Source organism: Pseudorca crassidens, chromosome 4 (assembly GCF_039906515.1).
Source record: "Pseudorca crassidens isolate mPseCra1 chromosome 4, mPseCra1.hap1, whole genome shotgun sequence".
NCBI lineage: Eukaryota > Metazoa > Chordata > Mammalia > Artiodactyla > Delphinidae > Pseudorca > Pseudorca crassidens.
The window spans coordinates 109404342-109416423 of record NC_090299.1 but is presented as its reverse complement, the minus strand read 5'-3'; the positions used below and the strand labels follow the sequence as shown (position 1 = coordinate 109416423).

At 38.5% G+C, this 12082-nt stretch overlaps 1 protein-coding gene across 2 annotated transcripts in view; it reads left to right on the top strand.

The window, feature by feature from the left end:
- Positions 1–9462, top strand: part of CCNI (cyclin I) — a 32360-nt gene extending 22898 nt beyond the window's left edge. For both annotated transcript variants that reach the window (XM_067736330.1, XM_067736329.1), the window contains 4 exons: positions 959–1033; positions 1176–1316; positions 1616–1846; positions 7893–9462. In XM_067736330.1, the coding sequence (XP_067592431.1) occupies positions 959–1033; positions 1176–1316; positions 1616–1846; positions 7893–8336 (891 nt within the window). In that variant the 3' untranslated portion in view covers positions 8337–9462. The remainder of the gene's footprint in view (positions 1–958; positions 1034–1175; positions 1317–1615; positions 1847–7892) is intronic.
- The last annotated feature ends 2620 nt before the right edge of the window (positions 9463–12082 follow it).

Genomic DNA, 12082 nt, shown 5'->3' with positions numbered 1-12082 from the left:
TTGGCAAACCCTATTCTACCAATGATGTAGAAAGCGTGCCTGCTCATTATAGGTAAGGAAAATAGGCAAATTCAAGCCCTCCTATGGGTGTCAAACCCAAGAAAGGTTTTTTCCCCACTAATGGTTCTGTATATATTTAGGAGCCTTTCATTCTTATCGTGGATCTTGAATATATAATTTTTTGGGTGAACATTTAATTAGAAAATTTCATCTGCTAGCATCCTATAATTTTTTAAAGCATGTGAAATATATTAATAGCCTTTATTTTATTTTCCCTTCTTTCTCTTTAATTCCCCTAACACCTAGTATGTTAATCTAACTGATATAACAGGCAAAGAGAATAAAACTAGCTTAAAAAATATACAAATATATTTTTAATTTGGGGAATTTTATTAAATAAAAAAATGTCTTGTAAAATCAAGCTCATCTCTGCTGGATAGAAATTAACTTTGGCTAACTAGCATTGGTTGAACTTCCAACAATGGAATGGTCTTAGTATTTCCATAGAGTATAAGGCTGAGGTTATGAAGTTAAAAGTTAGCTCTGATCTAGAAAGCAGTGGGTAGGGGGGCTTCCCTGGTGGCGCAGTGCTTGAGAATCTGCCTGCCAATGCAGGGGACACGGATTCGAGCCCTGGTCTGGGAAGACCCCACATGCCGCGGAGCAGCTGGGTCCGTGAGCTACAGTTACTGAGCCTGCGCGTCTGGAGCCGGTGCTCCGCAACAAGAGAGGCCGTGATAGTGAGAGGCCTGCGCGCTGCGATGAAGAGTGCCCCCCGCTCGCCACAACTAGAGAAAGCCCTCGCACAGAAACGAAGACCCAACACAGCCATAAATAAATTAATTTAAAAAAATGCGTAGGAATCAGATTAATTGAATTCCATAGAATTGTGTGCATACTTTTAACTCAACTTTTTGAAGAATCACTGAAGTTGCTTTTTCTCTCTTCCCCATTTTAGGCCCACCCAAAATACCTGAGTTGTATTGCAATCAGCTGTTTTTTCCTAGCTGCCAAGACTGTTGAGGAAGATGAGGTAAATATTTTCCTTTAAAGATTAGTCATGTCTCTTTTTTGAAATTATCCTTTTATTTTCTGTTTACCAAAACAAAAACTGAAAAATGAGTTTATTTTTTTCTGTCCTGTCCTCCTGCCCCATCCCCCTTTGCTTTGGATAGAGAATACCAGTACTGAAGGTGTTGGCAAGAGATAGTTTCTGTGGATGTTCTTCATCTGAAATTCTGAGGATGGAGAGAATTATTCTGGATAAGTTGAATTGGGATCTTCACACAGCCACACCATTGGATTTTCTTCACATTGTAAATATACCTGAAATCTTTTAGTTTCTTATTTGAATGTGTAGTCCTATTTCAGTAACTTGAAAAGTAGATTGCCCACTCATTTTTTTTGTTGTTGTTCTGATTTTTAGGAAAAGGAAAATTATTGCAATTAGCCAAGGAAAAATGAGAAATTGGGGTGTATGTCAAATCATTGAAGCTAAAATTGCAAACTTAGAAATTGAGTAATACCTGAGGTTACATCAGTTTCTGTATATAGCTTATCTAGACATTTGAGTAAAACTAGAATGATGTTCTTGTGATTTTTTTTTTTTTTTTAGTTCCATGCCATTGCAGTGTCAACTAGGCCTCAGTTACTTTTTAGTTTGCCCAAACTGAGCCCATCTCAACATTTGGCAGTCCTTACCAAGCAATTACTTCACTGTATGGCCTGCAGCCAACTTCTGCAATTCAAAGGATCCATGCTTGCCCTGGCCATGGTTAGTTTGGAAATGGAGAAACTCATTCCTGATTGGCTTCCTCTTACAATTGAACTGCTTCAGAAAGCACAGGTAGGTGTCAGTCTAATTAAATAGTGTTCATTTTAAATTTTTTCTCCTATTGGGATACATAGGGTTAGCAGATAGTTATAAAACTAAGAGACATTTTAATCTTGTAATGGCAACTCATTTTTAAGAGTAGAGTATAGTTTTACACACTTTAAATTTATGTGTTAGATGTCTTTTTTTCCTTTTTTAAAGCTCAGATAGTATTTTCTTGATTCTTTTCATCCCTTCTAGATTACTTTAAAAGTAAGATTCTTGATAATATATTCTCCATTAGTTTTGTATGAAGAACATTCCTAGCTATATTTGTAGGTTTCATTATAGTACTTCTGACTTACTCATTTTATAAAAGTCAAGAACATAAATTGCAAGAAGTTACTTTTTTAGACAAGCAGATAATTTATCGTTGGCTAGAGAGGGAAGTATTTGGCAAATAGAAACTATATTCCTGAAGTTCCAGGACTTTCTGAAGTCCTGGTAGTTCTCACTCTTGCTTAAGATTGGTTAATAACTTGTATCTGCAAATTGATACAAAATGTTAGCAGTCAGTTAAATTTTTTTCAACTGTCTATATAAAAAGTAAAAGTTTAGTGGAGAAAATTCTCATTCAAATGAAAAATTAGTAATGGTGCTGTATGTTAGCAGCAACTTGGAGAGAATCCTTATTGCTTCTATTCATGTCACCAAATAGAACCTACAAGCTTAGATCTGCTGCAAACCATACTCCTCGGCCAACTGAGTCCATAAAAGACTTATGAACCTACTTTCCTTTTAAATATATATGTCCCTATTTATTCTCATTTGGCAGTAGTTATTCTGATTTGTTTCATTGAGTGTTATTTAGAGCAACGTCTGTTAAATTCTGAGCTTAAAAACATTTTGTAATATAAAAAGAACTAACTTGAGCAAAGGGCTGCAGATACTGAGCTAATAAAACTTATAATTCTATAAAAGAAAAGAGAATACTTGAATTTGGTGTTTTGTAAGATAGTTATAATTGACGATTTTATAGATATGAGCTATAAAAGTTAGCAGACCCAGACATGTAAGGTATACCAGTGCAACCTCTCAGCTGAGAATATCATGCCCTAGTTTGTGAGCAGAGAAGGGCTGAGAGTCTTTTCATAAAAAGAATGACGATGATGGTCAGATCAATATATCAACTAGAGCTCCGTTCCTCTTACATGTGTCTTGTTCCACTGTTCTTAGCGTGGCTCAGCTTGTTCTGTATCCCTGGGAAACCATGGTAGTGTAACAAAGGCTGTTTCTCCTTTATGTTCTTTTAATTGCATGTGTTAGATTAAAATAATTGAGAAGTGCTTCTTTGCATTGAAATAAATGCTATAATGAAAATAAACCCAAGGAGATAGTTACTGTTTAGTGAGAATTTTTAGAAACTAACATAAACTACCACATAAGTGAATAGTGTAGAACAGAACATTTACTTTGCCTACCTAGAGTGTTGGAAAATGAAGTTGAATATTAATCTTTTACATTAGACTGCAGAAGGAGGGGAAGGGACATAAAGAGAACATCCTACCTCCTACATTTTTCATCTTTTTTATTGGAACAAAGGACATATTTCTAAACGCCTCCATGACTTGGTCTCTGTGCCTGTTTCCAATCTAGTACAGAGAAAATTTGCTATATGAAGAGTTACTGTCACAGAGAAAGGACAGGCTTCGAAGCATAAATAGTAAGAATGTAAATAGCATGTACATTCTGTAGCTTTGAGGGCTTGTTCTCTACTGAAGAACACTAGAGAATCTGCTTATTCTCTTTTATAAGTCTTCTGGTGCTAGAAGAAAGTGTTCACTGAAACTGTTTTCCCCAAGTATTATTATTATAAGCTTGGAATTTGAAGGAACCTTCTTAGAAATCATATCATTCAACTCCTTTATTTTATAGCTGCAGTCCAGGGAACCTGGGACTTTCTCAGAGACACACAGAACTTAGTAGCAAAGAAAACTAAAAAAAAAAAAACCAGTGCTTTTTCTGTACCACAGAAACCTTGAAGATTCTAGTCCAGTGGTTTTAAGAGTTTCCTTTAGAACTGGAACCCTTCCCTCACCCCCAACAAAATCTTGTACACACACAATCCCAAAATCCTAGTAGTAAAGTATTACTTTGTAATGTGTGTTTGGGGCACAGGCCTATCAGATGCGGTCCTATATAACATGGCCTCTTCCCTTTCATAAGCTATTTGGACATAGTTTGAAAACCACTGTTCCTTTCTCTTGTATATGTATATAGTTATATTCCACAGACATTTATTGAGAAATCTATGATCAAGGCATTGGGGATACAGTGATTTTAGTCTAAAAAGTCTCTGCTTCATGTAATAGTCAAGTTATAATAAGGAAGACAATTTAAAACAAGTAAGGTCACAGAACTTCAGAGATTTTGAGACTTGGTTTTAGCAATTCTCTGAAACCCTCGTGGCCCAAATCTGAGTGGCTTCTTATTCTTTAAGACTCAGACATTTTTACCTTTTGCTAAGTTCACCTGTGTTCATGTATGAACACCAAGTCTAATATCTTTGTAATTAGACCCATGACAAGGCCATAGTAATATCAGATGTTTCTCCTGGATTTCTGGTTCTAGTTTAGAAAATTCTTGCATCAGATGGTAAGATCATGCTGGAATTACTTCTGACATGTTTCCCAGGGTCCTGGTTTGAGAGGTCCTGCTTAGTGGTCCATCATAGACATCTCATGCTGTGAGGGGGCCCACTATCACCAACTCTGCCTATGTTCCCTCTGGACTTCAGACGAAGTACAGTGAGTGTTCCCTGGTTTGAAAGGCAAGCTTCCTCTTGTCCCTCCCTGTCCCCTCACTCCCCAGGCCACTGCCCCCATCACCACCCCTCATCTCTTTTGCTACCTGTTGTTGCTCATCATTCTGGGATAGCTAACCCTCTCTTTCCTCTTACACCTTCTCTCATTGCTCTGCTTCTTTGGCTATACTCATGTTCTCCCCTTTCTGATTGACGTGGTCCACCTTGATTATCTCAGGATGTTAAATCTACCCAGATTAGTGTGGTGGTCTTCCTAGACCCTACTCAGGCACTAGTCAAAGTAGATGTTTCTGCTGTGGTGTAGTTTAAAATTAGAGTATGGAGTTAAGGAAGCAGACCTTCCCCACCAGGGTCTTCTAGTTCTTCTTAAAGGTGCTTAAAATCAGACTACTTACTGCACTGCACGGTATTTTCAGTGCTTTATGCTGTCCATTGAACCTTATGGGTCCATCTGAACCAATTACATCATGCTGTTCTGATCCCCTCTTCCCATCAGTAACCTATTTGGATGTCTGCTCTGTAAACTTTCAGTGCTATTTACCTACCTCCTTGGTGAGCTATATTATAGTTCTGTTTGTTGTTGCAGGGGATGCTTTAAAATGGTTACCGTATTTGAATTTGGGGAGATAGTTAAATGTTCTCTTGACACTCTGCAATCAGAACAAGTTCATTTTAAATCTTTTTATAACAATTTCATTAGAGGACTTGTCTGGTGTCTGAAGTTGCAGCAATTCCAGTATGTGTACTTATTTTGTTTCCTCCACTGCGTCTCAATGAGGACCATATTATTTTTTTTCTTAGAACAAATTTAGGTTGTAGTAGATTAGAAGAAATTTATTTTGATGCATTATTTTAGACAAAGGACTTAACTTGGGTGGAAGTAGAGTTCATTAGATGGTATTGGTTTGCATAATCTTCATTGTCTTTCCAGCCCCGTTTTCTGCCAGTCCTCACCTATAAATAGAACTCCCTATTTACTATTTTCACAGAGGAAGTTTATAATGACATAAATAGTCTTCCTTTTACTTGAAATACATGTCCTTCTTCAGGATTCTTCTGTGATACTATGCCCAGTGACCAACGCATTAGAATATTTGTGATATTTTTACTTTTCTAGGCCATTGAGTATCATTCATTTGTTAAAGAACAGTTCATTAAACCTAGGTATACTTATAATAATTTTTACCCTGTAGCCTTCTTTTCACTTACCAATTCCTGTCTTTTTTTCTGTTACCCCTCTTTTGTAGGCTTTTTGAAGAAGCGTGGTACCTGGCCTAGAGTACCAGTTGCCTTAAAGAACTTTGAAGCCCCATCCCTATCCTGTGTGCTTTGTTCCATTGTTTTTAAGAGAGGAAAAGAAATTCTAATACTAGTTAATAATATCTTACCTGTTTGTTAGGGTGTTATCTAGTGCCTTTCAAACGAGGGGGAAAAAATTAGTGAACAAAATAGTAGATATTAAAAATGGTCATTTTCAGGTATAGTTTCTGCAGACATTTTTACCTTTGTACTATGTGATGACTAACACCAGCCTTTCGTCTTCCTTTCCACTGACCTGGGTAACAAGTAATGAGTATATTTAGAGATAAAAATAATTTTGTCACCAAATATGTTCTTGCAGAGCATGTTATTTTCCTTTATTTTCTCTGTGGTATTGCGAAGTCATGCTGTGTGCTACAGGTTTTATAGGTATGAATAAGAATTGATTATATAAAGAATATGTAAGACTGGAAAGTGATCCCCGATAGTTAAATAGTCAGGACAGGCTTCCTGGAGGTGGCATCAGTTAGCCAGACCTGGAAGGAATACGTAATACAGTTTCAACGTGTAGAAACAGGATGAGCAAGGGTAAAGTAAGAAAGGGCAAGATTTGTGCAGAGCAGAGAGCAGACCTGTTTGGCAGGAATGTAGAGCACAAATTGGGATATGGTAGGAGGAAATAAGGCAGGGTCAGATTGTGGAGAGCCTTCTTAATACCGAGCTAAAGAGGTTAGATTATTTCCGGCAGGCACTTGGGGTGCCGCTAAAGAAATTTGAATAGGGAGAAATATATGTTGCCAGAGGAATTCTGACTAGAGCTATAATTGCAGGGAAAGTAAGGCAAAGAGCAACTAATTGGACTCTCTATCACAAGTAAGATTTTGAAGGCCTTCCAGGTACAGTCAGTGGTGCTAGAAACTTAGGGAATAAAAATGAATATGAGGGCTCCCCTGGTGGTGCAGTGGTTGAGAGTCCGCCTGCCGATGCAGGGGACACAGGTTTGTGCCCCGGTCCGGGAAGATCCCACATGCCGCGGAGCGGCTGGGCCCGTGAGCCATGGCCGCTGAGCCTGCGCGTCCGGAGCCTGTGCTCCGCAACGGGAGAGGCCACAACAGTGAGAGGTCCCCCGTACAACAACAACAACAACAACAACAACAACAAAAAACCATGATACAGTGCCTACCTCTTGGGATCTTGTAGTCTATAGTAGAAAAGCTTAAATGGTTAAATAGATTATTGTAATACAGTGTAGTAAGTATGATGACAGGTTGATACAAAAACAGATGACCCTGAAATTTGGGTTTGTCGGGGGGTTAAGGGGAGTCAAGGGTGGCTTCAAAAAGGACTGATACCTGAATTATCCTGAAGCATGAGAAGGAATTAGTGAAACTCCCAGATTAAAAACATTGGCAAGAACGTTTTTTCTTATTGTTGTCAATTCTGCTGTTTTCTACAAAAATATAACTTGTCAAAGGTTCCCATTTACTGTTTTAAAAACAAAATAATACTTAAGTTGTTCAAAATTCTTAGTCAGCCTTTCCCCATCCCTTATTTAAATTTTTTCTTGCCTCTGTCTGCTTCTTTAAATGCTTAATGGATTTTATGTTTATCTGTACCTTGGTCTTCACTAAGGAGGTTGGAAGAGAAAAGGAGGGTAGGGTGAAAGGCCTTCTAGACAGGGGAGATAGCCTGAACAGCATATGTTGGAATATATAGCAGTGAACAAAAGAGAATAATTTCAGCTTTCATGAAGATGTACAGCATACAACTGCAAATAAAGAATTCAAGTTCCAAAGAAGTTTATAATACAAATACAGATTTGGACACAATTTCTAAAAATGATAGGTAGGCTGGAGGAGTAGACGAGTTTGAGGTAAAAGATGTGGGGAGAGAAATCTTGGGGGGCAGAGGGCATGGGGAGAAAAAGTGGCCAGCAAAGACGACAGACAGCCTATATTAATTATCAACTTTGTGTTTTCTTTCCCCCGGGCTCAGATGGATAGCTCCCAGTTGATCCACTGTCGGGAGCTTGTGGCACATCACCTTTCTACTCTGCAGTCTTCCCTGCCTCTAAATTCCGTTTATGTCTACCGTCCCCTCAAGCACACCCTGGTGACCTGTGACAAAGGAGTGTTCAGATTACATCCCTCCTCTGCCCCAGGCCCAGATTTCTCCAAGGACAACAGCAAACCAGAAGTGCCAGTCAGAGGTACAGCAGCCTTCTACCATCATCTCCCAGCTGCCAGTGGGTGCAAGCATACCTCTGCTAAACGCAAAGTAGAGGAAATGGAAGTGGACGACTTCTATGATGGGATCAAACGGCTCTATAATGAAGATAATGCTTCAGAAAATGTGGGTTCTGTGTGTGGCACTGATTTATCAAGGCAAGAGGGACATACTTCCCCTTGTCCACCTTTGCAGCCTGTTTCTGTCATGTAGCTCCAGGTGTTACCTTCAAGCGCAAACTAAGGTAGACTACTGTGGGAATGGGAACATGGAAAACAGGATAGGCTGTATAAAGGTATATACCTTACCAGGCTGATTCGAAATGAGCCAGAAAAAAAAAAAAACCTGTTGACTTGTATGGCTAATTATAATTCAACATTATTTAAGCACTTAAAGACCAAAAAAAGTGTAAAATTCAAGATCAAAAAATTTTTAAGTAAAAAATTTCTTTGTAGTGTTTGTCAGTTCCACCCTTTTCTCTGCTAAAATGTAATGTAGATTACCCTGTGTCAGAAATTCACGTTCAGTGTTTTTTCTTTTTTAAAGTTCCAAAATTCCTAGCTAGCAAACCTTGTCCCAGAATCCTGATTTAATTTTCCTCTTGCTTTTGCTTGCTGCTTCTTTGAATACTAAATGAATTTTATGCATGTTGACCTATAGCCTGACTTCCACTGATGAGGAAACCCTGAAAATTTATTTTTAGCAATTTAGTGAACAAATTATTTCAGTGACAGCCATGTTTATAATCCATGATTCAAATTCAGCTTAATCTGAAAAAGGTACTTCAAAATTGCCTGTGAATCAGAGTTGGTAACAGAAAAAGGACTCCCATTACCATGTTGATTTTTGTTTGTCTCCTTTCAATTTCTAGAGTTTGGAAACAAAATATTTTCATTTTTATCTTAAATTGAAGCTTAAAAGTGGCATGTGATTAGGACACTCTTAAGATTTGTTGGAAGCATTTTTGACATTTGTATAATAGAATTTGTGATAAAGTTAATATATCCAGGTGCTCACCAAAGAAACATGTAACAACTAAAATTAGATTTAAAAAAAACTGTTCAGTTCACTCATTTATAATCAGTAGGAGAGACGACTGTCTAGATGTTGGGGCAGCTCTATGATTTGGATCTGTAACATGTAATAACTGAATTCAGTACCCTAGTTTTATGTTAAGCTATTAGGATTTACTTGATAAAAGTTAATCCCCCTGCCTCCCCAGCCTACCTGTATTCTCTTCATGACTTCTGGGTCCTGAGCTCCCTGTGCAGCCTGAAGAAGGTACTGCAGTCAGAACCATGTACTGATTGGTAGCAATAAAAGTTGTCCTTAACCTTTTTATCTCTTTTTTTCCTGCTTGTGAAGAAGTGCAAGTTCTTGATTAGATAGGCACTGCTATTTCAACTACGGAAGATGATAAAAATCCTAATATGCTTGCAGAAAATAAAACATGAAGAAAGGGGGGATTTAAATGTGACTGAGTTTAGGTTTTGACATGGTGGACTGTGACCTTCCAAACAGTAAATTCTTAGCTTAAGGAACTGTGAGGGCAGACCCATATCTAGATAACCTGTCACTTTTAAGCCACTGATTTTTTTCTGGTTTAGCAGAGCAAGAGTATTCTCCGGTCAGCATTTGACTTTTAAATTCTTTTATGGTAGGGCTGGCTACCTGCTGTAGTCCAGTCAAGGGGGAAACTTACGTGTAAGTAAGTACAGGGAGTAAGAAGGAATATAGAAGAATGAACTATTTTTGGGGTGAAGACAGCATGAGGCTGGCTTTGCAGATACACATAAAAAAAAAAAAAATCCCACTTATCCTAATCTTCATCTGGTTCTGTTTCTTAATTCTCCTGAATTGTGGGAGCTCCAGGAAGTCCACAACTACAAATGTTCATCATTAAAATAAATGCTACGTAACCCCCTGCCCACTTCCACTTAACAAATGAGGAACATTTTTGTTATGTAGAAAGCTAGGGATAAAGTTGAGTCTAGAATCAGAATATTTCATTTGTGGTCCAGTTGCTACATACAGATGGTACAGAAGTTAGAAATAATATTTTAATTTCTTGATCTTGAGGCTTTCTAATCAAAAATGGATGGTAAGTCCATTTGGAAAAAAGTATTTTCATGGGAAACTGAATTGGAATGGTTGGGCTGCTGCTAGGTCTCATGCCTCAAAGCTTATTTAACCCATAGATCAGTTAAATGATAGTACTTTGGAGACCAGCCCCTCCTGAGCACCCTTTCAGTTACATCTCCCTGCCACTGTCCCAGAGACCTGCGCTACCATGAGCTCTTGGAGAACTTTGGCTCTCTGGGGCCTGAACTCACGGACTGAGACAGAAAAAAGCAGAACATTCTTGAACAGTGTGGAACTTTTCATTAAGAATGTTCCTACTGTTAAATTAGATCCTGTTTTATCAGAAACTATTCTCATTAGCCTGTCCCAAGATACCTGTCTTAAATCTTGGCATCACACCACAATTACTCTCTTCCAAGATTTGGAAACTCGAGCTTTATGGATCACGATTGCCTGGTGCCTCCTGGTGGTGAGAAAACCTGTTATTCCACAAAGGCTCTGCAAAGGCAAGGGAATAAACATGATGGGAGAAATTAGTTCTTCTCTAATCCTCCATTCAACAGAAGTGAAAGTGCATGCTCTAGCTCTTGAAGCTCTTACTAGGAGTAGCCGAACAATTACTTGTCTTTCAGGGTTGAAGTTCGTTACCTGTGGAGAACTGAATTTTCTGCAGATGATGTCTTACATTAGTGTGGAGGGGAGGGCTGGGAAAGGAGAGTGCTCTCAAATGCCACTTAAAAAGACTGATACAACTGATTTGTCAGAAATGTTCCTGACACCATGCCTTCGGCTCTGAAAGAAGCTGTAGCGTAGCTCCTCACTTGGCCAAGCTGATGAGAATCGGAGCCTACAGTCCTGCCATTGAGGGAGTTAAGACATTGGCGTCTGCCCCCGAAGAAGTATTCTTTCTTTTCTCCTATGTCATTAGAACCAACACGTATGTATGTCCTGTCTATTCTCTTTACATACCTGGATTTTCAGGATTTCTAATTCACTCCTTTGGAGTTCCTGAAACAAGAAAGTAAGTTGTCCTTGAACATCACTGCCCGAAACAGCACAATGTGGTTCAAGCCACTGACGCTCAGCAGGCATAACGGGGAGCCTTGTTATCTTCATCCTTAAGGTAGTTTGTACATTTCCAACTGGAAAGGGAAGATACTGTGCCAGATGTCTTTCTTCACAACCCTCCTGGGACATAGCAGGTTGAAGATTAGAGAATTGTCCACATAGCCAAGAATTTTTAACAAGGTTCAATTTCCGACTTACCAAATATAAAGGATAAAGCTTTGAGATATGATGTTTTGTCTAACATGTAATTGTTATTTCTAAAGCCTCCAAAATTGTTGAAACTAGCCTTTAAACTGTGTTAACAGGAGAATGTCTCCTATGCTCATTTATAATGTTTTGAGCTTTGGCCACTAGATGGTGCTTTTAGAAAAAATAGAACATCTTTTTAAGTTTCAGGGAGAAACTGGGCTTACTGTGTGGGAATGAGCAGCTGAGCGCTCACCTCTTGTTGCTAAGCAATGCATCAGCATCATTTGCAGTTACAAGTTCACATCACGTAAGCCATAGGAGGCCTGTGTGTGTGGGACTGAGGGAAATTAGCAATATCTGCCATGGTTTGGGACAGATGGTGGCTAAGTATGTCTCGTACCAAAAAAAAAAAAAAGTTTTGCAAATTAAAAATCCTAATACTCGTTCATTGTTTGGTCCTGCAAGATAACTTCGAATTGAGAATACTTGAAAATAGCCAACTCCCAAAAGCTTGCTGCTTTCATTTTGAGCTGGATCTGACCAATCATTAGGACAGAAAAGATGAAGTACAGGCTTTGTAGCACAGCTTGCATTAAGGAGTTAAAATGAAAGCTTTCCCT